General features: G+C 40.6%; 1 protein-coding gene and 1 long non-coding RNA gene across 2 annotated transcripts in view; one reads left to right on the top strand and one right to left on the bottom strand.

The window, feature by feature from the left end:
• Positions 1-8,017: 8,017 nt before the first annotated feature.
• Positions 8,018-14,187, bottom strand: LOC143285786 (uncharacterized). The gene is made up of 3 exons (XR_013055726.1): positions 14,138-14,187; positions 9,944-10,225; positions 8,018-8,248 (listed from the first exon to the last, which is right to left on the bottom strand). It is a non-coding gene; the product is annotated as an uncharacterized LOC143285786 (long non-coding RNA).
• A 7,235-nt stretch (positions 14,188-21,422) lies between these two features.
• LOC143285785 (uncharacterized) overlaps positions 21,423-26,162 on the top strand; it is a 13,384-nt gene continuing 8,644 nt past the window's right edge. Inside the window, exons 1-2 of the mRNA XM_076593204.1 lie at positions 21,423-21,598; positions 25,558-25,761. Of these exons, the coding sequence (XP_076449319.1) occupies positions 21,479-21,598; positions 25,558-25,761 (324 nt within the window). The 5' untranslated portion in view covers positions 21,423-21,478. The remainder of the gene's footprint in view (positions 21,599-25,557; positions 25,762-26,162) is intronic.

The raw sequence follows: 26,162 nt of genomic DNA, 5'->3' as shown, positions 1-26,162 counted from the left end.
GTTGAAGATTGATTCACTGAGTGAGTAGTTGACTTGTAGGATGGTTTGTTGTGAAGATTGATTCACTGAGAGAGTAGTTGACTTGTAGGATGGTTTGTTATTGAAGATTGATTCACTGAGTGAGTAGTTGACTTGTAGGATGGTTTGTTGTTGAAGATTGATTCACTGAGTGAGTAGTTGAGTGGTAGGATGGTTTGTTGTTGAAGATTGATTCACTGAGTGAGTAGTTGACTTGTAGGATGGTTTGTTGTGAAGATTGATTCACTGAGTGAGTAGTTGAGTGGTAGGATGGTTTGTTGTTGAAGATTGATTCACTGAGTGAGTAGTTGAGTGGTAGGCTGGTTTGTTGTTGAAGATTGATTCACTGAGTGAGTAGTTGACTTGTAGGATGGTTTGTTGTTGAAGATTGATTCACTGAGTGAGTAGTTGAGTGGTAGGATGGTTTGTTGTTGAAGATTGATTCACTGAGTGAGTAGTTGAGTGGTAGGATGGTTTGTTGTTGAAGATTGATTCACTGAGTGAGTAGTTGACTTGTAGAATGGTTTGTTGTGAAGATTGATTCACTGAGTGAGTAGTTGACTTGTAGGATGGTTTGTTGTTGAAGATTGATTCACTGAGTGAGTAGTTGACTTGTAGGGTGGTTTGTTGTTGAAGATTGATTCACTGAGTGAGTAGTTGACTTGTAGGATGGTTTGTTGTTGACGCACACACACACGCACGCACGCACACACGCACGCACTCACACACACACACACACACACACACACACACACACACACACACACACACACACACACACACACACACACACACACACACACACACACACACACACACACACATTATTTCAGTTCTCAAGGAGGAAAAAAAACCGCTTGTGATGTATTCATGTACGCCCTTATTTTCATCTCCATTCATTCGTTTTGTTTAGATATTGTTTGTTTATTTCTTTCTTTCGTTCATTTACTTCTTTCTTTTTTTCCTTTTTTTTGTGCTATATTTTTTGTTTACCACAATCCGATCTTGGAACACTGGCATATTTGCAGGAAGCTCCGCTGAATCATATCTGCAAAAAAGAATGGCCCGTTGGGTAACGCTCGCCATTCAATTGTTGTGTCCATTAGTCAGATGGGCCACGTCTTTGTTTTTATCAGTGAATTAGGAGGGATCCAAGAAAACTTCAGAACAACGACAGAGCGAGTGGAAGACACACGGAAACAGACACTCAAGACGCACAACTGTTCGCACGTGCACGGATGATTTGGTGTTGTATGGTATGGTATGATGTGGTGTTATCTGGTATGCTATGGTATGGTATGATGTGGTGTTGTATGGCATGTTATGGTATGGTATGATGTGGTGTTATATGGTATGTTATGGTATGTTATGGTATGGTATGGTATGGTATGATGTGGTGTTATATGGTATGCTATGGTATGGTATGATGTGGTGTTGTATGGTATGTTATGGCATGGTATGATGTGGTGTTGTATGGTATGTTATGGTATGGTATGGTATGATGTGGTGTTGTATGGCATGTTATGGTATGGTATGATGTGGTGGTGTGTGGCATGCTATGGTATGGTATGATGTGGTGTTGTATGGCATGTTACGGTATGGTATAAAGTGGTGTTATATTTATGTTATGGTATGGTATGATGTGGTGTTGTATGGCATGTTATGGTATGGTATGGTATGATGTGGTGTTATATGGTATGTTATGGTATGGTATGGTATGGTATGGTATGGTATGATGTGGTGTTATATGGTATGTTATGGTATGGTATGATGTGGTGTTGTATGGTATGTTATGGTATGGTGTGATGTGGTGTTATATGGTATGTTATGGTATGGTGTGATGTGGTGTTATATAGCATGTTATGGTATGGTATGATGTGGTGTTATATGGTATATTACGGTATGATATGATGTGGTGGAGTGTGGCATGTTATGGTATGGTATGATGTGGTGTTATATGGTATGTTATGGTATGGTATGATGTGGTGTTGTATGGTATGTTATGGTATGGTATGATGTGGTGTTATATGGTATGGTATGGTATGGTATGATGTGGTGTTGTATGGTATGTTATGGTATGGTATGATGTGGTGGTGTGTGGCATGTTATGGTATGGTATGATGTGGTGTTATATGGCATGTTATGGTATGGTATGATGTGGTGTTGTATGGCATGTTATGGTATGGTATGATGTGGTGTTATATGGTATGCTATGGTATGGTATGATGTGGTGTTGTATGGTATGTTATGGTATGGTATGATGTGGTGTTGTATGGCATGTTATGGTATGGTATGATGTGGTGTTGTATGGTATGCTATGGTATGGTATGATGTGGTGGTGTGTGGCATGTTATGGTATGATATGATGTGGTGTTATATGGTATGTTATGGTATGGTATGATGTGGTGTTGTATGGTATGCTATGGTATGGTATGATGTGGTGTTGTATGGCACACAGTTTTATACCTCTAAATTACTTGAAACTGTCAGTTTGTTCGATCTTAACCAGTCTGTAACGGAGCCTACACACAATCGTGGTCACATCGTCGATTGGGTGTTGCACAGAAATGAGGACTGCCTCCTGAAGTCTACCACCGTCGATCACACCCTGTCCTCCGACCATCACAGTGTGACGTGTCATCTGAACCTCACCAAACCTCCCACGCCCCGTGTGTATAGGGAGGTGCGCACACTGACCTCAATCGACTTAGACTTATTTAAAGCTGACCTGCTGACTAATATCCCTTTTGAGCCGACTGCTGACCAGCTATCCACTGTCCTACGCGCTGCACTCGACAGGCACGCCCCGTCGACTCGGCGCCTGATCTCCAATCGTCCCCCGTCGCCTTGGTACAACACCGTGGGACTAGAGCTGTTGGAGGCCAAGCGGGAGAGAAGGAGAGCTGAGAGGCACTGGCGTGCCACTAGTTTGACCATCAGTAGGGACATTTTTCAGACAGCCAGGAATAATGTAACAAACATTGTCGACAGGGCAAAGTCAAAGTTCTACTCTTCTAAAATACTTGCATGCACCACAGCCAAACAGCTTTTCAACGCTACGAACAATCTACTAGGTAAAATGAAAAACACTCCTCTCCCTACAACATTTTCGGTGCAGGAACTCCCTCAAAAGTTTTCTGACTTCTTCACCGGCAAAATATCATGCATTCGTGAGAAGCTTGACTCTGTTGTGTCTCCTTCTTCACCCGTTCAAGAACGCGTGTACAGTGGTCCTGTTTTACATTGTTTCCAACCGGTTACTGAAGATTTTGTGAAGAAAGTGTGTCTGAGCGCTTGTCCGAAATCCTGTGAGCTTGACCCTGTCCCGTCTTCTTTGTTGGTTGAATGTATTGATGTTCTACTGCCACATATTACTCATGTCATCAATTCTTCCTTACTGTCTGGTTGTTTCCCTGAAAGCTTCAAATCTGCTGTTGTACGTCCACTCATCAAGAAACCATCTTTGGATCATAATTGTTTGAAAAATTATCGACCTGTCTCTAATCTGTCATTTTTATCAAAACTGCTAGAAAAGATCATATTGTCTCAGCTCTTAGCTCATCTGGAGCAGAATGGTTTACTTAATTCCCACCAGTCAGCTTATAGTCGTGGTCATAGTTGCGAAACAGCCCTTCTTAGAATAGTGAATGATTTGCTTTCGGGATTTGATGAGGATAAGATATCTGTTCTCGCTCTCTTAGATTTGTCAGCAGCTTTTGACACTATCGACCACTCTATCCTCTTGAACAGACTTAAAACTTCCTTTGGTATTCGTGACACTGCACTAGCATGGATCACGTCTTACCTGTCAGATCGTACACAGAAAGTGTGTGTAAATGGTACATACTCTAGAGTATCTGCCTTGAAATATGGTGTCCCACAAGGGTCCGTCCTAGGTCCTGTTCTTTTCGTGCTGTATGCGGCTCCTGTGTCGGATGTCATCAGTCATCATGCGATGTCGCATGAGAGCTTTGCTGATGACACACAACTTTATCAGTCGGCTTCCATAGCTGAATTTGATGCACTGGTGACTCAAACACAGGAGTGCATTGCTGGCCTAAAGGACTGGATGACTCTCAACAAGCTGCAATTAAATGATGATAAGACTGAATTTATGATAACCTGTCCAAAGAAGTTTCGTCAACATCCTTCCTTTCCTGACTCTGTTCTGATCAATAGCACACCTGTTTCACTTTCTCCCTCTGTTCGCAGTCTTGGTGTAATCCTGGACCAGTCTCTTTCCTTCCAACAGCACATTTCGAATATCTGTAAAGTTGCCTATTTGGAACTGCGTAGAATCAGCTCTATCCGCCACTATCTCTCAACCGATGCAACCAAGACACTTGTATGCTCTCTGGTTCTCTCAAGATTGGATTACTGCAACTCTCTTTTGGCCGGCCTTCCCAAATACCTGTTAGACAGACTCCAAAGAATTCAGAATAACGCTGCCAGACTCATTTGCAGAGCTTCTAAATTTGACCATGTTTCTCCTCTCCTTCAGTCTCTCCACTGGTTGCCTGTTTCTGATCGAATAGACTATAAGCTATCCACTCTGACCTTTTCTGCAGTCAACGGATCTGGCCCCAAATATCTTTCTGAACTCATCCATATCTATACCCCGTCTCGCCAGCTCCGTTCTTCCTCTGATACTCGACTTCTCAGGATACCTCACGTCAGAAGTAAGACCTATGGACACAGATCGTTTTCTTTTCAATCGCCAAAGACGTGGAACAAGCTCCCTGATAACCTCCGTCATTCTGATTCCCTCGCATCTTTTAAATCTCGTCTCAAAACTCACCTTTGCCCTCAGCAATAAGTTCAATTGTGGCAGGTCCACAACTACATGCATGTATATGAATGTGTATTGTATGAATGTGTATTGTGTGTGCGTGTGTCTATGTAAGTTTGTGCCTGCCTATGTGTGCGTATGTGTTAGGGTAGCTGTTAGATACACATGTATGTTAAAATGTATGTATGCAGTGTGTGTGTGTGTGTGCGTGCGTGCGCGTGTGTGTGTGGTCACATTTTGGTGTGTGTATGTAACATAGATATAATGTTTTATGTTATCAAAAGCGTTTTTGTAAAGCACCTAGAGCAGATTTCTGGATAGTGTGCTATATAAGTATCCATTATTATTATTATTATTATGTTATGGTATGGTATGATGTGATGTTATATGGTATGTTATGGTATGATGTGGTGTTGTATGGTATGTTATGGTATGGTATGATGTGGTGTTGTATGGTATGTTATGGTATGGTATGGTATGATGTGGTGTTATATGGTATGGTATGGTATGGTATGGTATGATGTGATGTTATATGGTATGTTATGGTATGATGTGGTGTTGTATGGTATGTTATGGTATGATGTGGTGTTGTATGGTATGTTATGGTATGGTGTGATGTGGTGTTATATGGTATGTTATGGTATGGTATGGTATGATGTGGTGTTGTATGGCATGTTATGGTATGGTATGATGTGGTGGTGTGTTATATTCATTGTGTTGTATTACCATGTTCACGTCGCAAAGCCGTTGTTTTTGTTTTTGGGTTTCTTGTTGTTGTTGTTGTCGGTGTTGTTGTTCTTGTTGCTTTTAGTTTTGTTGTACTTCACCCCCCAAAAAAAGAAAGAAAAATGGATGTTTGTGAGACTGCAAGTTATATATATTGTATTGTATTGCGTTGTATTGTATTGTTTTGTATTATATTGTATTTCTCTTTTTATCACAACAGATTTCCTTGTGTGAAATTCGGGTTGCTCTCCCCAGGGAGAGCGCGTCGCTACACTACAGCGCCACGCTTTTTGTTTTCCTGCGTGCAGTTTCATTTCTTTTTCCTATCGAAGTGGATTTTTCTACAGAATTTTGCCAGGGACAACCCCTTTGTTGCCACGGGTTCTTTTACGTGCGCTAAGTGCATGCTGCACACGGGACCTCGGTTTATCGTCTCATCCGAATGACTAGCGCCCAGACCACCACTCAAGGTCTAATGGAGGAGGAGAAAATATCGGCGGCTGAGCCGTGGTTCGAACCAGCTCGCTCAGATTCTCTCACTTCCTAGGCGGCGTTACCTCTATGTGTGTGTGTGTGTGTGTGTGTGTGTGTGTGTGTGTGTGTGTGTGTGTGTGTGTGTGCTCGCGTCTGCTCACGCTTGGGAGTATGTGTCGGTGTGCATTAAATCACTGAATTTGTCCCATTTTTCCTTTCATTTTTATCTTAATCATCTTCGTTCTATATATCATTCATATGTGTTATAGTTTAATCCTTTAAGCCATTTCTTTGTTTTCTTTCTTCAGTTTGATATTCTATACACACCTAGAGTAACCTCTAAAGGTCTGACAAGTCCGGTGGGTCTATGCTGAGATCAAGCAGCAGTGCAGGGTCTCCTCTGATGTGTGGCCTCTTGGCGACCTAACATCGATGGTTCCCTGCGGACTGCCGACGCTGGAACTGTGACGGACGAACCCGGGTGTGGCCGTGTATGGGGGAATCTAAATGAGCGGCGTGGGAGGAATGCCACTGAGACGGTGCAGATGACGGGGCAGCAAGAAAAAAAAAGCAAAAAAAGCATGTGTTCTGGGGTTTTTTCTCATTCATATTTCTAGGCAAGTATGGCGTATTTTAGCGTCTATGGATCAATCCTTGGCAGGAGGATGGTGGCAGAATGGTTAAGACGCTCAGCTGCCAGTACAGCGCGTCCGTGAGGGTGTGGGTTCGAATCCCGCTCTCGCCCCTTTCTCACAAGCTTGACTGGAATATCAAACTGAGCGTCTAGGCTTTCGGATGTGACGATAAACCGAGGTCCCGTGTACAGCACGCATTTTGGCGCACTGACAAAGAACCAATGGCAAAGAGAGTGTGATTAAAAAAAAAAAAGACAAATTTGTGTGATAAAAAAATCCACTCTTATAGGTTCACAAATATATTGCATGCACTCAAGGCCTTACAAGCGCGTTGGGTTATGCTGCTGTCAAGCATCTGCCTGGTAGATGTGGTGTAACGTATATGGATTTGTCCGAACGCAATGACGCCTCCTTGAGAAACTGAAACTGGAACGGATCAATCCGTACGCTTTGATCGCCTAATTGAAACCGAAACGGAAACTCAACCGTCCAAACCCAACGCTATCATCTCTCTTACCATGATCAACAATAACAACAACAGCTTCATCAAAAAATACCACTGTTCACCTTTTCCTCGAAACAAAATTGGCCAGCTACTCAGGCGAACTCTTTGCCCCGAAGGTGAGATGGCAAAAGAGGGACAATTAGGAAAGGAAGAAGCTGAGACTGCAAGACAGAGAAAATTGAGCTGTCAGACTCTCTCCATCCCAAGCCAAGCCTCTCTCACAACAAGCCATCTGATTTCTCTGATCACTGGTGAACGATGGACCAGCAGTCAAACCGATTCTGCCACGGTGTCCCCAGAAGTAAGTGTGATAACTAACGTACATCACGTAATATACCAGACAAAGGAACAGCAGAAGTATTGCGATTTTAGTTAGTTATTTAGTTAGTTTGTTGTTTATTCATCCATTGATACCATCTGTGTGAAAGGGTGGTGTGTAGAAACTTTCCGTTTATCCATTTTACTGGGGTTTTTTAAATATGTTGATGTTCAATTTGTCATTAAATGTTCCTTCCATTTCCTCTTCCTCGTGTTCCTTTTTTTTTCCTCTTACCTCTCTCACCCCATCTTTCTCCCTTTATTTTTTCATGCTCATTTATCTGTATGTTGACTTATTCATTTACCTTTTTTGTTTATTTATTTATTTATTCATTTGCTTGAAGGAAGTCATCTGAACAGGAACAAATGATCCGGAAGAGGTCTGTGAGTTACAGAAAAAGAAAGGCTATATAGCCTCGTGGGCGCGCACACACACACACACACACACACACACACACACACACACACGCACACACACACACACACAGAGTCTCTTCATAGTGAGATCTTTATTTCTTTCTTCTTCTTTTTTTCGAGGCTGGGGTGGGGGAGAGGGGGGGCGAGAGGAGGGACAACAATATATATTTACATCGCATCTCTTCACATGTCACACACCACACCCTTAGAGCTAGACAGTGCACACACCGTCCGCTCCAACATAATAATTATCCTCTTTCCATCAGGTAGATGACTAACTACACCCCCTGTCTGTCCAAAGGCAGAAAGGCATCGTCGTGCATCGACAGATCAGAAAACAGGTCCCAAGATTCGTGGCTGTAAATCCTGTAACAAAAAGTACAAAATATGCTCATTTTGCGTATGCTACGTCTTCAGAAATGGACAAGTGTGTTGTTACGTGTGTGTGTGTGTGTGTGTGTGTGTGTGTGTGTGTGTGTGTGTGTGTGTGCCCAGTTTCAGAATGGAGGCGATTACAGCTACTGTTCTTATTCAAAACAAAACCAAAAAAAAGATAACTATTAAAAAAAATTAAAATTTAACAAAAATGAAATATATTGATTTTTTTTAAAAAGTTCTGTTCATTGACAAGCATCGGGAATCAACACGTTTTCCTACAGTCTGCAGAAAAGGTGCTGATAGCGATGTTTTGGTGGTGGTGTTTGTTGTTGTTGTTTTTCTTTTCAAAGTTTGTTTCATTCTTTCGCAACCAAAGAAGACTGCGAAATGTTTCAGAGATGTTGAACGAGAACGATAAATGGAAAGAATCACTGATCACTGGAGACAACAGCTGTATTGAAATCAAATGGAAAGAATCACTGATCACTGGAGACAACAGCTGTATTGAAATCAAATGGAAAGAATTACTGATCGCTGGTGACATCAGCTGTATTGAAATCAAATGGAAAGAAACATTGATCACTGGTGACATCAGCTGTATTGAAATCAAATGGAAAGAATTACTGATCGCTGGTGACAACAGCTGTATTGAAATCAAATGGAAAGAATCACTGATCGCTGAAGACAACAGCTGTATTGAAATCAAATGGAAAGAATTACTGATCGCTGGTGACAACAGCTGTATTGAAATCAAATGGAAAGAATCACTGATCGCTGAAGACAACAGCTGTATTGAAATCAAATGGAAAGAATCACTGATCACTGATGACAACAGCTGTATTGAAATCAAATGGAAAGAATCACTGATCGCTGGAGGCAACAGCTGTATTTGAAATCAAATGGAAAGAATCACTGATCACTGATGACAACAGCTGTATTGAAATAAAATGGAAAGAATCACTGGTGACATCAGCTGTACTGAAATCAAATGGAAAGAGTCACTGATCACTGGAGACAGCAGCTATACTTAAATCAAATGGAAAGAAACACTGATCACTGGTGACAACAGCTGTATTGAAATCAAATGGAAAGAATTACTGATCGCTGGAGACAACAGCTGTATTTAAATCAAATGGAAAGAATTACTGATCGCTGGAGACAACAGCTGTATTGAAATCAAATGGAAAGAATTACTGATCGCTGGAGACAACAGCTGTATTGAAATCATGTCAATGTCCCAGCGGCCAAGGAACAAAAGAAAAAGCAATGAAACAAAGAGGAAAGTATCAAAATTGAAGGATATATAAATTATGTAAAATGCGAACAAACAAACAAAAGCAAATACTCAGTATAGTTTATTTGGTTTCATCTAGGAAATGGGTACATGTTTTATATACAAATGTCGAAAAAGTTTGTTTTGTTTTTTTTATGCGTCCATAAAGGACTGCACTGCATTTTGGGGAGAAAAAAATAGATGAGTAGAAAAATGGTTTTCAGTATTAGCTTTACATGTTTATATGTATGTTGCGTTATGTGCGTATGTGCCGGTGTGTGTGTGTGAGTGAGTGAGTGAGTGTGTGTGTGTGTGTGTGTGTGTGTGTGTGTGTGTGTGTGTACGTGTGTGTCGGAGAAAGATTGAATGCCTCACACCCCAAAACAAACCAGCAACAGATAGATATTCACCGAAACAAAATCAGCCGTAGAATTTTCCCATGTAGCCCATTCCGTAGCCCATCCCCAGGCCAAGTCCGAGCTTGCCCATGCCGTAGCCCATACCGTAGCCTCCGTAGAGGGGCATGCCAAAGCCCATACCCATGCCGTAGCCCAGCCCGTAGCCCAGACCCATGCCGTAGCCCAGACCGCCATAGCCAAGCCCCAGGCCCATGCCATAGCCCAGAGCTTGTGTGGACTCCGCGGCCACGAGCACCAACAGAACGAGAACTGCTGCCTTGTACATGATGGGATCTGAAGGACACACACACACACACACACACACACACACACACACACACACACACACACATTATAATAATGCATTGAGGTGTGGACGGGAATGTCGGACTGTGTCATGATTATCTGGTTTCGGTTGAGACAATTGAGGGGCAATTTCAAAACAATTTCAGACAGTTACTGGACAATGCACGTTGAAGTCACTGCACTGACGGACGCAATAGCCGAGTGGTTAAAGCGTTGGACTGTTAATCTGAGGGTCCCGGGTTCGAATCACGGTGATGGCTCCTGGTGGGTAAAGGGTGGAGATTTTTACGATCTCCCAGGTCAACAGAGGTGCAGACCTGCTAGTGCCTGAACCCCCTTCGTGTGTATATGCAAGCAGAAGATCAAATACGCACGTTAAAGGTCCTGTAATCCATGTCAGCGTTCGGTGGGTTATGGAAACAAGAACATACCCAACATGCACACCCCAGAAAACGGAGTATGGCTGCCTACATGGCGGGGTAAAAACGGTCATACACGTAAAAGCCCACTCGTGTGCATATGAGTGAACGTGGGAGTTGCAGCCCACGAACGCAGAAGAAGAAGAAGTCACTGCACTGAAACAACAAGACCTGCTGCGCAAATTTGGCAAACAGGAGACATCAGACTACATCCCAACATTACGATGAAGGAGAGACTACAAAATGAATGCAAGTAAACAACTCTTCTGACATAAAAGAAAAAGTTTAAATCACACACGCGCTTGCGCGCGCACTAACACACACACACACACACACACACACACACACACACACACACACACACACACACACACATATATATATACAGAGAGAGAGAGGGAGAGAGAGAGAGGCTCAAACACAATTGTTGGTAAAAATGAACAACACATTTACCATAAAAGGCAGACTGCATGATTGATCTCTGTATGGAAACTGAACTGTTCAAAGACAAACGTTGATACATAAAATGTGTTTCCTGTATGTATGGTAATCCTATATCAAATGATCATATCATATTTACTTGCGGCATGGTAAAATATATATCTTCACAATCATCTTTTACGGTGCAAGAAATCTTGGGCTCTTTACTTTTATTTTCGATTTTTCTTCTTCTTTTTTTTTTTTTTAATCATTGTCAGATAATTGTCAGATAATTGGGTTGTTGTTATATAACCTTTTGTTTTTTCTTCTTCTTTACGCCTATATGTCTTAGAGTTAGAAAGATAGTTGTTAAGTTAATATTGTGAATAGCATTGTTTGTCTTTTCCCTTTCCCGCTTTTTTCCCCATGTCTAACATCACTTACTGTGGATAGACAGAAAATTAAATCGAACACACACACACACACACACACACACACACACACACACACACACACACACACACACACTCACTCACACTCACAGAGACAAAAAAAAATAGCATTCTTGTTGATTCCAAATCAGTACTTTATGCGCTAGAATCATTCAACCTTGAAACAAGACCTGACTTAGTTGTTGAGGAAAATCATTTGGTACATTGTTTGAGGATTAAAGGTACAGATGTCAGTTTTTGTTGGGTGCTAATTTCATGTTAGTTATGCATTTCTTAGTAGTTTTCTACCTTTTCTGTATTATCCTGACTTCTCATTCCCCTCTCCCCACTTTTTTTTAATCGTCTAATATCACTTACAGTGAAAAAGACGCTAAACTAAAGAACGAACGCACACACACACACACACACACACATACACACACACACAATACATATAATTATTGAAATCCATCGGATTGTAACTATTTTTTATACAGCTAAGATCGAAAACACCATCAGCTAAACTCTGGATCGCTTGCCACAGATGACAGTTTACTGCCAGCGCCGACACTTCTTAACAGTCTACAGGGACGAAAATGCAGTCATACCAGGCATACAAATAGCTTTCCTATATGATTCAGTCCAGTCCAGTTCAATTCAGTTCTTGGGACGTTTATAAGGCTTTTTTTTGTTGTTGTTTGTTTGTTGTTGTTTTTTGTCGCAGTCTAACAAAAATAGTGATTTGAGTTGGCAGTACACTTGCTCAGGAGTAATAGTATGGGTTTTGTTTATAGTGGTTCTTTTTTTCTTGTTTGTTTGTTTGTTTTTTGTTTGTTGTTGTTGTTTTCTCCTTTTTTTTCTTCTTTTATCATTCATCATGAATGAATTTCAACTTGCTGATACTATTTACCTGTTCTAGGAGATTTTTAAAAGTGTTAACATTGTTAGCCATCTTAACATGCAGAGGTAGTGAATTCCAATATGGTCCAATTCTGTCACAAAAAAACTTTTTTTTTTCGAATGATAGTTCTTGAATACTTAATAAATAGTTTCAGTGGTATTCCTTGTTATATCCGTGAAAGGTCGTTTTTTTTTGTTGTTGGTTGTTGTTGTTTGTTGTTGTTTTTTATAGAAAAGGTCTCTTTGTCAAATTCATCAATAGTTATTATTGCGTGTTTTATATGTTGCATTAGATCCCCTCTAATTCAATGAAATTTCAAAACTGGTAAATAAATCAAAGGGCTCCAAAATTGTAGTCTTTGAAGGGATTCCATTTTACATGCGATGAAAGGGCGTTGTGACTGCCCGATGTCGATGTAAAACAGGAAATAAAAGAGACGAACGCTACGTAACGTGTCGCGTCACAGGCTTTCTTCAGTCGACTGTTTCTTTATCATGACGCGAAATCAGAACGACGCGAAGTCAATATGACGTCACTGGGCTGAGGCGTGGCGTGTTCCATCTATGCTGCCTGGAAGACCACTGCTGTCATTCTTTGGTGTTGTGTCCATGTGTGTGTGTGTGTGTGTGTGTGTGTGTTCGTTCTTTAGTTTAGCGTCTTTTCACTATCAGTGATATTAGACGATCAAAAAAAACAAAACAAAAAAAAGTGGGGGAAGGGGGGTGGGGCACTGGGGCGGGGAGAGGGAAGAGGAAAACAAAAAAGGTAAATAATTTTTTTTTTTTTTAAACCCCCAAAATGCATAACTAACATGTAGTTACATTTAACAGTAACAATTCAACAACAACAACAATGATAATAATAATAATAATAATCAGAAACCATTAACACGATGTAGAAATAGGGCTATGAACTAATGCCTGTGAAAGTTCGACCATAAGAACCTCGTCAGAAATTACTTTCCAAAAATCATCTGCAGAATAGTTATTCTTTTTGAAATACTTGGGCAAGAAGGTACGCAACTGCTGACAATGATGTGTGTGTGTGTGTGTGTGTGTGTGTGTGTGTGTGTGTGTGTAATAATTATGTTATCAGCTTCTTCAGATTTCGAAGTGGTAATCATAAGCTGGAAATAGAAACAGGGAGACACAAAGGCATACCACGAGAGTTACGGTTTTGTAAGGTTTGTAACATGTCTGTGATTGGTGATGAGTTTCATTTTATAATGGAATGTCCCAATTATGATCAGTTACGAAATAGATATGTTCCTAAAAAATATTTGTCTCCAAAATCGGTTTTTAATTTTTGTAATATGCTCAAAGGAGGCAAAAAAGTCATTTTAGCTGTAAGTAAGATGATTAGATTTGCAAATGTTGCCTAGTTATACTTTTGGAGTTAAAAGACATTTGTGTTTTCTCAACTTTTATGTGACATTGTTGTGTATTTAGAAATGTTTGTTCTGGGCACGAAAAGATTATTTTGCAGTAATCCTCCATACTCCAATAGGAGTGAAAGGATAATTAAAACTTGAAACTTGTGTGTGTGTGTGTGTGTGTGTGTGTGTGTGTGTGTGTGTTATACCAGTAAAACACAAAAAACAAAACACACACAACCCCCCCCCCGCCTCCCCGCACCCCCCCACTACCCCCCACCCCCACCCCGCCCTCCTCCCAAAAAAAAAAACACGCAGAAACAAAGAAACAACCCAACACCGATGCCCCCCACTCACAGTTTCTGGGCTGAGCGCTGATCAGGGTGAGAGTGTCCAGATGAAGGAAGAGGACAGCAGTAGTAGTACACTGGACCCAGTGGACATTGCTTCTTATATAGAGACAGGCATCCCCATCCTTACTTCCTCGTTTCACGTCGCTCATCAGAAAGGGGGCGATGATCGTGACATGTTGAGCGGTGGGTTTACGTCACTGCGGTAATAGGTATGACGGCATCCTTGACTGATGTGATGCGATGATGTTTGGCCTTGGGCTTTACATGTCCGGTCACTTTAGTTATGAGTTTCGCGGGCGGAAGTAAGTTGTATCAGGGTGTGTGTGTGTGTGTGTGTGTGTGTGTGTGTGTGTGTTTTGCTGTTGATGTTGTTGTTGTTGTTGTGTGTGTGTGTGTGTGTGTGTGTGTGTGTTATCTTCAGTTTAACGTCTATTCACTATAAGTGTTTTTAGACGGAAAGGAGTAAAGAAGTGGACAAAGGAAAGGGAATGCATGTGAATATTAGTGTAAAAAAAAGTATTCATGTTATGTATCAGAGGAAAAGTATATTATAAGAAAAGGTCTAAAGAGATTGTGGTGTGTATTGAATGAGGTGTGATGGGAAGGAAAATATGTATATGCATATCAACAAGTATTAACCTACAACAATGTAAATATAAATGACAACATTAATTATAAGACATTAAAGGAGGATACCAACTGGACTGGAGTTTAAAATTTCCGAAAACATTCTAAACAATGAATAATCATTCAAAATCTTTTCAGTGGCTAATGAAATATTGGAAGAAAAGTTATCAACTACATCTTTTGGAATTAACTGTCTTATGCTCGGACAATGAATGAGTAGATGACTTACAGTTATTTGCTTACCGCATGTACATTTTATATTTTTAGAAAATTTTGTACGAAAGTGTGTGTGTGTGTGTGTGTGTGTGTGTGTGTGTGTGTGTGTGTGTGTGTGTGTGTGTGTGTGTGTGTGTGTGTGTGTGTGTCTGTGTCTGTGTCTGTGTCTGTGTTTGTGTGTTCTTTCTTTAATCAAACGTCTTTTCACTTTGAGTAATATTAGACGTACCATGTGTGTTTGTGTGTAATAGGTGAGAGTGTGGTGGGGATGGTACATAAAGGTGGATATACATAGAAATGATAAACTAACAACAGAATCAAGAATTCGTAAATATATGTGAAACAGCAATTAACTACATGAACGAAAATAAAAACCGAATTAGATATCAGAGGGTCACGTCATAGAAACACCCCTATTGGACTATGTAACGGAGAATCAGCAATTTTGGACAACAGTAATTGGTTGAACATTATTTCTTTTATTTTTTTTGTTCGGAACATTGTCTGACTTTGCATGACTTTGGAAGTAAACTGACAACCCGACATTGAAACAGTATGTGATTTCGTGTAATCTGTTTACCACATACACAATTTTCGTTTTTGCTAAACTTTGTCTTGAAAGCTGTCACGGATCAGCCCAACCTTTCGTTGCTGCGGAAGTATAGGCGGAAGTGCGAGCGATTTAGTATGGCTCAGTGGCCGGTGAAAGTGGTGTTAGTTCCGATGGTTGGGAGTTCGAATCCCAGTTTCTCTAGATCATGTTTTCTGACATGTTCATGGTTTGGTAAAAGCGTGTGTCTGCACACTCGTTTTACCTGTATAAGAGTTGTGCAGCACGTGCACACACCGCTCTGTAGGAGCGAGAGGGCTCTTGTCACATTGGCATGACTGCAACTGCAGTGCAGTGCGTGCAATGTGTGTTTTGGCCGGTTAGCGTGCCAAGTGCAGAACTTGCGCTCACCTGCCGTTTACCTGGCTGCAGCTGACTGTGATTAGGTGTGACTTGACTCTGAGACGTCAGAGAGGGCGGACCTTGTGGCAGAGGCCCGGAAGGCTGATGGAGAGGAATTCTTGGCCAGCCAGAACCTCTGCCTGATCTTTAGCAAGCCGGTGAGCAGAGGCTGCAGTGCCCGGCTGAAGGTCCCACCCAAGTCACCACCTTCGCCCATCACAAGCTGTCGTGAGGTAACCTTGTATCAGGCGGTAACTGTTTCGAGTGTCTTTAGTTGTCTTTTCCACTTTTGGGAGGTCTGTGGGTTGGACAGTGGCTGGGGTCAATTTATGAAACTGTTACGATTACCTGATGTTACACACTGTCGTGTAACGGTCCAGTGTTATAATTATCATTCCGTGAGCTACGGGTTTGAGTTTATATTAATACACTTGTGATGAAGTGTGAGGGAATAGTATAATCTCCGTAATTTGTTCGACAGAGTGTACGGTGGATATGTAAAGCTTACAAGCTGATGTTAGTATCGGGAATGGGAGGGAGACGTTGGGGGAAATACTGTGTTTCGATAGGTTCTTAAACCTGCGTAAGTGGCCGCTGGTAGCAGCGTGTCAGAAGATAGTGTTTTCCGTGTAAGCTATTGTGGCAATAATAGGTTACTGAGTTCTCTCCCTGTATGGACCGAGCACTGGAAGAGTTTGTGTATTGATTTGTTCACTTTAATTGCTCTGCTTGTGATCCGAATGGCTTTGGCAGCCATGCGCTGGCGCTATCATAATTTTTCCTTTTTGAATGTTCTGTTCCAACATGTCTGCTTGTGCAAGGGAGGTTACCTTGATTGGGCCTTCGATTCTGGCAGCGTAGCGCTGTGGGAGCGTGCTTCAGGATGCGCGGCACAAGGTTTGGGGTTCGAGTCTTGGGTTGACCTGTGCCACCGTATAAGTAGGGCGACGGCCGGTACCCTGGCAGGTTCCGGACCCCTCACCTTCCAGGCATGCATGTTGTCGTGTGATTGGTGTATGACAGTGGTTGTTCATTATTTTGTCTTAGAGTGCTTGTTGGATGAATGAGAGCACAACCTGTGGCTTCTTAGGTCGCCCAACGCGCATAGGGTTATGTGGTTATGGACTGGTACTGCACAGGGGGTTATCCCCGTCCCCAGCTTGCTTGTTTGTTTGTTTATTGAGGTCTCATGGCAATGTGGTTCCGCGTTCCTCGACTCAGGCGACGACGTCCGACGGCCCTGCTGTCCCAAGGTTGACTGGTGGTTCCAGGGCGTTGTTCTGCGTTCCCCGACGCAAGTAGCGGCAAATCGACTGCTCTGCTGTCCCAGCTCCGAGGTCGCCCCTCGGGGTCTTCCACCTGAGGAGCCGAGCGCTGACACGAAACCCTGGGGTCGCGCCCTGGGGATCCAGATCGTCCCTCGGCGTCGACCTTCGACCGCAGCCTGCCCTGCTTGCCGCGACCTCCCGGACTCATCTGGTAGGGTGCTCTGTGGGTGAGCTGGACGTCGAGGGAGAGATTGTAGTCAGCGTTCGACTCTCAGCCTGGAGCAGGGATTTTTCAGTCCGTCAACGAGTGACAGATGAGTTTAAATGAACGTTGCCGGTTGTGCAGTGAATGTGCGAGTGTGTATGTGTTTGGTTCGTTTTTCTTTCGTTTCTTGATTTCGTCCCGTTGGGGGTTAAAGGTGGGTTAAGGAGGGGTGGTTTGGAGTTAGGTGGGGGCGAGGGTTTGGGTTTGGGGATAGCTTAGGAAGTAGGTCCTGTACCCATATGTGTGTGATTGTGTGAATAAAAGTTGTAAAATCGTACACGGATTTCTGCGTCCTTCTTGGGAGTGTGTGTTGCGCGGTGTCGACCCTAAAAGTCCACGTCTCCTGACTTTTGGGCTTGCCCAGATTTCTGGAGTGTGTGACAAAAGCATTCAGTCTTATACGAGACACCAGACAGCCGACCAATCTATAATAGTACGATGGGAAACCCATCATTTTTGTTGTGTAATTTCAGTTGCAAACCTCTTTTCCTTTGGATATGAGATCCTGTCATCAGTACTATCTTGACATCTGCTCCATATTGAAGACTCTAACAAGGTAACATTTTTTGACATTGCTTTAGGAAGATCCTGTTTAAGGATATCAAATAGGATGGGTGTTATGATTGATCCTTGTGGATCAATGTTAATAGTTCTGGGTGTCGAATATTGTTGCTCTTTCTCTAGCTTGCATAGTTCTATTAGATTAAAAAGCACATGATTTAATTGTACATGTGTCCACTTAGGCCTATATTTTTCAGTTTTAACAATGACTGTACGTGCCACACTTGGTCATATGCCTTTTTAACGTCATAGGATGTTGCTAGAACACTTTTTCTACAAGCAAACTGTTGTTAAACTTGAGTAGATAATTTGATCAGATGCTATATCGCAGATCTTTTTTTTTCTAAATCCTGCTTGGTTTACAGGTATGATTTCTTTTTTTTTCACAGTTGTTCTACAATCTATCTAGATTTTTTTCTAATGTGTTTTTTTTTTCAGTATGGGACGTTACTGCAATGGGTCGATAGCTATTTTCATCACTTTGGGGTTTCCTGCTTTCAGAATTGGAATAATCATGGAATGTTTCCATAACTGCGGTATAGTACCATTTTCCCATCATCCCTGGATAATTTCATGCAAGAAAATAATACATTTTTCAAGTGAAGGTTTTAACATCTGGTTACTAACTGCGTCAAGATCAACAAAACAATTCTTGTTGTTGGTCACAGATATCACATTTTTCAACTGTATCGTTATTGGAGAATTGATGTAAAAATAATATTGTGGATTTGATAAAACATAGTGTGTGTGTGTGTGTGTGTGTGTGTGTGTGTGTGTGTGTGTGTGTGTGTGTGTGTGTGTGTGTGTGTGTGTGTTGCATGTTTGGATGTTGTCGATTCTTTTAAAATTCTTGGCATCGAATTTAGTAGAAACGGAACTTTTTATAAAGCTAAAAAAATGATTTATGAACAGGGCCAAAAAGCTATGTTTTCGTTACTTCAGTCAGCCATAAATCAAGATTTACCTTTACATATCATTCTGGACATGTACCAGTCTATGATTGTACCTATTTTGTTGTATGGTGCAGAAATATGGGGTTATGAAAATGTAGATATACTTGAAAAATTAGAATTGAAATTTTTTAAACGCTTGTTCAAACTGAACAGAAATACTATGACCCAAATTGTTTATGGAGAAACTGGTATTTATCCAATTAGTGTGTTAGTGAAAATGAGATTAGTTCGATTTTGGACCAGCTTAGTAATATCAAACACAGAAAAATATTGTGGGAAAATATATTTGATATTACTTGACTTATATCGAAATGGTATTTATTCTTCAAAATGGATGAGTTGTATCAGACAAATTTTAATAGAAGCAGGGTATGACTGTGTTTGGGATGGTCAATTCTTCTTGGAGAGGGAATCTTTCTGCAAGAATGTCAACATTGCTTTGAGAGATAGTTTTCAAAATCTATGGAGACATGCTGTAGAGGCGTGTAGTAAATGTTTGTTTTATCGAAATTTCAAAAGTGGATTTGGTAGAGAAAAATATATAAATCAAATGCCTGATAATTATGTTATCAGCTTCTTCAGATTTCGAAGTAGTAATCATAAGCAGGAAATAGAAACAGGGAGACACAAAGGCATACCACGAGAGTTACGATTTTGTAAGGTTTGTAACATGTCTGTGATTGGTGATGAGTTTCATTTTATAATGGAATGTCCCAATTATGATCAGTTACGAAATAGATATGTTCCTAAAAAATATTTGTCTCCAAAATCGGTTTTTAATTTTTGTAATATGCTCAAAGGAGGCAAAAAAGTCATTTTAGCTGTAAGTAAGATGATTAGATTTGCAAATGTTGCCTAGTTATACTTTTGGAGTTAAAAGACATTTGTGTTTTCTCAACTTTATGTGACATTGTTGTGTATTTGGAAATGTTTGTTATGGGCACGAAAATGAGTATTTTGCAGTAATCCTCCATACTCCAATAGGAGTGAAAGGATAATTAAAACTTGAAACTTGAAACTTGTGTGTGTTTTCAAATAAAACTGGTGTACTTGTAGTATATCTTTTCAATTTTCTTATTGTCTGTTGCGAATCATGAGTTTTACAATATTGCTGTTACTGCATTTACTTAAATACTGAACCCACCATTTAACAATTTATAATGATTTTATAGAAAAAATTCTTGTTCTGATATTGTGTTTCTTAATATCCATGTTATTTTACAATCTGTGTGTGTGTGTGTGTGTGTGTGTGTGTGTGTGTGTGTGTGTGTGTGTGTGTGTGTGTGTGTGTAGGGTAAGGGGACTTGGGTGTGTGCGTGGGAAATTTACCCGCTGTGTTGTGTTACTTGCTTGTGTGTATTTAGCTTTATGCATCGATTTTCCATCCTTTGTCCAACATTTGTCATGTTGCGATTGTGTTGGACTTGGCTGTTGGCTGAGATATTGTGAAGGGTGCGTGACGAGCCTGTGGATACACAATTCAATTTCCAAATGGATGAATAAAGATGCATTGTATTGTATTGTATTGTATTGTTAAATAGTGCCGTTTGCAATTAGGCTACAGGGTATTTTGACATGAGTGTATTTGCGAACGATGCTACACAGTTACCGAGTGCTCTGAAAAAGGTGTGTGTGTGTGTGTGTGTGTGTGTGTGTGTGTGTGTGTGTGTGTGTGTGTGTGTGTGTGCTCAAATAAAACTGGTGTACTTTTAATATATCTTATCGATTTTCTTATTGTCTGTTGCGAATCATGAGTTTTATAATATTGATGTTACTGCATTTACTGAACCTACCATTTAACAATTTATAATGATTTTATGGAAGCATTTCTTGTACTGATATTGTGTTTCTTAATATCCATGTTATTTTATAATGTGTGTGTGTGTGTGTGTGTGTGTGTGTGTGTGTGTGTGTGTGTGTGTGTGTGTGTGTGTGTGTGTGTTAGGGAAAACTAGTAGAATATAAGCTATAGAAATGCATATTGCAGGAATGGGCAATGATTCTACAATGAACAGAAATAGTCCACGTCTGTTAGTCCTCTCACATGCAAATCATGTCCCATGCATGGCATGTACACTGGTCACACTTATACACATGTTGTATCATTGGTGATTTCATGTGCTTTATGTTACCACAGTTCTGTTATCATGAGATCTTTCTCTGATTTATTTTGTGTTGGTCATTATGAGTGCTTCATTTATGTACATATGTTTGGTATTCTCTTATCATATGAACATTATATTTTTAAACAATGAACATGTATTGTCATTCATTTTCTTAATGAGGAGAGAGAACAGATTTTACACCAGGGGTAGATTTAAGACGAGGGACAAATTTCAGTAGGCCTGCATCACAAGCCAAATACCATAGGTTGAAAGCAATTCTGGACAGTAATTACCGACCAGCCATTTAGTGACATTCAGCGTTGGTGGCCGAGCAGAGCCAGCTTTCTCTCAGCTGAACTGCAGTGCATTGCTGGTGTTGAGGTCCACTGGAAGCAGTCATGAAAGGGTTACTGTTCTTTGGAGGCATTCCTCTGGTGGTTTTGTTGGCAAGTTGTGCACTGTCTCAGGATGCAGATCTCAGAGATAACGCCATCAGTGCCTTTGGGGACAAAGATAGTGTAAGGAGAGATTTGGTAGTAGTAGTAGTAGTAGTAGTAGTAGTATCATTATTATTGTTATTATTATGATTATGATGATGATGATGATGAAGATGATGACGATACAGAAAAATAAATGTATTTGTGAATATTTCCTTTATACCTGTATGTTTGTTTCAGTTTTTTTTTCTTTCTTTTTTCAGTTTGTTCTGTTTTAACATGTTTTATTATGGAAAAAAAAATACCAACAATGTTTTCCAAATTTGTCCTTTTTTTCATACCTTTTCCTCTCTCTGCTCTTCATTTTTGTCATCCACACTGCTCTCTTTCTTGTCATCGAAGCTGGTCTCTTTCTTTTTCTCCATCTGTCTATCTATCTATCTATCTATCTGTCTGTCTGTCTCTCTGTCTATCTGTTTTCTTGTGAAGAACGGAAAGGTTATAAAAATGGTACGTGATTTATCGCATGTTTCCGATTGATAAACATGGGAAGGATGGACATAGATCATATGACTTATGGTCAATGCTTATTTTCCGAATGAGACCAAACTTGTTGCTTTGTGATAAAAGGGAAAATCATGTTGAAGTTTCAGAAATGTATAGGTGTTTGTTTTCATGTTTTATCCAGGGAAGATACATGTGCAAAACTTGATATCGACATTAACCTAATAGATTTGGATGTGGATGATTTTTTTTAACGAATGCATCCCAGACAATGCTAATGTATGAAGAAGTGTTGTTGTGAATCACATGAAAAAAAATTTAAAGATTTTTGGTTTGATCAGAACTAGAAGTCTGCATATACTAAGATGAATATAACGAAGTTTGTTGAGAACGTGTCGGCGGTCAGGAAGGGGTGCAAACTAACAAGAATTGTTAGTGCCAGACGTGAATACAAGCATTTATTCGAGGGAAAAAAAGCAAACAAACAAAAAACAGTCTAATGATGAATTGCTGAATAAGCTAGCTAATCCAGACAAGGATTAAAAATGTGCGTATCCCGTCTGTTTCAGAATCTCTCTCTCTCTCTCTCTCTCTTTAGAAATTATGCAAAATGGTCAACATGGTGTTACTTTTGATTTAATTGAATTGTTTGTTCTATTTTTTGCTGATGACATGATTTTGCTGTCTATAACAACAGTTGGTTTACAGCGACAACTGAACAGTTTATACACTGCTGCAACTAATTTACAGTTAAAAGTAGATATGGATAAAGCAAATATTGTTGTTTTTCGTAAGGGATTGTATTTGGCAAGAAATGAAAGATGGTCATATGGAAGCGAAAGAATGATTGTCGTTAATGCATATAAATACCTTGGGATTTATTTTTCAACAAGACTCAGTTTCAACTTGGCATGTCAAGACATTGCTAATAAAGCAACAACAAAAAAACGCAGTTATTTTGATTCTTCATATTTTGTATAAAGTAGACTGTAGCTCTTTTAGTGTATTTGTTAAATTATTTGATTCGCAAGTTCAGCCAATATTACAGTATGGAGCAGAAATCTGGGGACTAGAAAATAGAATCGTAACAGTGCACTTGTTCGCAATGAAACGTTTTCTTAATGTAGCCAGTCGGAATGATCTTGTTTATGGTGAACTGGGGAGATATCCGATTTATCTAAATTCAAATATCAAATGTATTAAATATTGGCTGAAGTTGACTGGAATGAATGAAAACAAATATCCGTTTAAAGCTTATAAAATATTATATTGTTTAGATAATAATGGCAAGAAGACTTGGGGCAACGAGTGTTCGTCAGTGTTTAAATTCTTATGGTTTTGCATTTGTATGGGATAACCAGGGGGTGGAAGATATTGCAGGTTTCTTAAAGTGTTTCAGACAACGTATTATTGATTGCAGGTGGCAAGATTGGCATGATCATATACAAACTAGCGATAGATTTGCACAGTTTAGACTTTTTAAAACATCGCATATGATTGAACCATATATTGAGTTAGGACTGAACAGATATATTTAGATTTAGATTTGGTATTTCTAATTTTGCTTCTCATAGTTTCAGGTATAGCATTCTAAATGAACCTATGTATACATGCCGTTTATGCAGTCTGGGTAAAGAAGACGAATTACATTTTTTGTTGTTGCCCTGCTTTGTGTGACATTCGACAAAAACTGATTCAACCGAAATATTATAGAGATCCGTCTAATTTTAGGTTCAATTTACTCATGTCTTCAAGACAGGAATGTACTCTGTATAACTTAGCCATATACATGACGCATTGAAGAGGTTACGTACAGTTATCTCGTGAATGTCTTTGAATATTTGTGTTAACTATTTTTGGTTGATATTGTGTTAACTATTTTTGGTTGATCTGAATTGTCTATTTACTGTGTCATGTCATTTTCTCATTATCATTTATCAACGAATCCCCCTTCAGTAAGGGGCTCTGGCCTTATCTGAATAAAAAGTTCGTTCGTTCGTTCGTTCGTTCTCTCTCTCTCTCTCTCTCTCTCTCTCTCTCTCTCTCTCTCTCTCTCTCTCTCTCTCCCTCTCTCTCTCTCTCTCTCTCTCTCTCTCTCTCTCTCGTTTATCTGTGACATTTGTTTTACATAATGTGTGTGTGTGTGTGTGTGTGTGTGTGTGTGTGTGTATCATTTACCATGCTTATGCCTTTATGTAGTATTGTGTTTGCATGCTATGACTTTAAGTAGCATTGTGTAGTGCATGCAATGACATATATAATGTAGTATTGTGAAGTGTAGACCCTTGTTTCAGGGCGGGGACTGGATGGAAAAAAAAAGCGCGCCAGTGCTTATCTATTATCCTCGAAAATAAGGAATTTTGTCCTCTCTCTCCCCCTCTCTCTCTCTCTCCCTCCATTTATCTATCTATCTATCTATCTATATATCTATCTTACCTCCGTCTCTCCCTTACCTCCACTCTGTCTGTCTCTCTCTGTCTCCGCGTATCTGTGTTTTTTCTCGTCTGTCTGTATCTCTCTTTCTCCATTACCTCCCTCTCTTCCTTAGCGCCGTCTCTCTCTGTCTGTCCCTCTCTGTCTCCGTGTCTGTATTTTTCTGTCTGTCTGCCCCCCCCCCCCCCCCACCCCCTCCTACACCTCCCTCCCCCGCACACACACACACACACACACTCTCTCTCTTTCTCTCTCTTTCCTTCATTCCAGCCCCTATCTCTCTCTCCCTCTCTCTCTCTCTCTCTCTCTCTCTCTCTCTCTCTCTCTCTCTCCAAGAATTGACTTGTTCAAATCCAGTCTGGTTTACCCAGGCGCCACCCTATGGAACTCACTCCCAGAAACAATTAAACAACACCATTGCCCAACCACCTTCAAAAAACATTGCCTTTCCCACCTTATGCCATAATGTGTAATGTAAATCGTTCATTTTATTGATACTGTTTGTCAAATGTGTATGGTTGACAGAACCTTCCTCACCCTCTATCCCCCATTTTGATGTGTAATGCGGTGTGTGTTGTGTGTGTTTGTTTCTTTGATTTTGTTCTCTTTTTTTTTCTTTTTTTTTTACCTGTGCATTTTACTAACACCATGCTAGTGCCTGTATGTCGTGTGTGTGTGTGTGTGTGTGTGTGTGTGTGTGTGTGTGTGTGTGTGTGCGTGCGTGCGTGCGTGCGTGTGTGTGTGTGTGTGTGTGTGTGTGTGTGTGTGCGTGTGTGTGTGTGTGTGTGTGTGTGTGTGGTTGTTTTTGTTTTGATTTATGCATATTTTTTTTTCCCTCTGTTGTGTATCTCTACTAACACCATGCTTTCATTTTATTAAATATTGTGTAGTGTAGACCCTATTCAGGGCGGGGACTGGATGTAAAAAAGCACACCAGTGCTTATCTATTATCCTCGAAATAAAGAATTTGTCTTGTCTTGTCTTGTCTTGTCTTGTCTCCAATCCATCTCCCTTCCCTTTCTCTTCTTTCTACCATCCTGTTACCTTCTCTCTCCCTTTCTCTTGACATCTTCTCACCATTGCTGTTGGTGTCCATGGAACAGACGTTGCGGCTCCTGTTGCAACTCCTCTCAACGGTGGATCGACTGGGCCAAAGGTTCGACAACTTGGCACAAGAAGTTGACAACCTGAGGCAAAAGCTGAGCAACTTCGATCAGAGTCTCAACAACCTGGACCAAAGGATCGACAATGTCGGCACGCGTCTGGACCACAAGCTGGACCGTCTGACAGAAAAACTTGACAATCTGGTAAATTCAATTCAAGTGTAGAGTAGCAGTAGTAGTAGTAGTAGTAGCAGCGGCGGCGGCGGCGGCGGCAGTAGTAGTAGTAGAAGCAGCAACAGCAGCGTCGGTAGTAGTAGTAGCAGTAGTAGTAGTAGTGGTAGCAGCAGCAGCGGCGGCGGCAGTAGTAGTAGTAGTATCAGCAGCAGCAGCAGCAGCAGTAGTAGTAGTAATTGTTGTTTTTGTTGTTGTTGTAGCAGCAGCAGTAGTAGTAGTAGCAGCAGCAGCGGCAGTAGTAGTAGTTGTTGTAAACGTTGTTGTTGTTGTAGTTGTTGTAGCAGCAGCAGCAGTAGTAGTAGTAGTTGGTGTTGTTGTTGTTGTAGCAGCAGCTGTGGTATCAGCAGCAGCAGCAGTAGAAGTAGTAGTAT

The sequence above is a fragment of the Babylonia areolata genome, chromosome 9 (genome assembly GCF_041734735.1).
Source record: "Babylonia areolata isolate BAREFJ2019XMU chromosome 9, ASM4173473v1, whole genome shotgun sequence".
Taxonomy (NCBI): Eukaryota; Metazoa; Mollusca; class Gastropoda; order Neogastropoda; family Buccinidae; genus Babylonia; species Babylonia areolata.
Note: the sequence above shows the minus strand (reverse complement) of the source record. Positions and strands in the feature narration are given on the sequence as shown.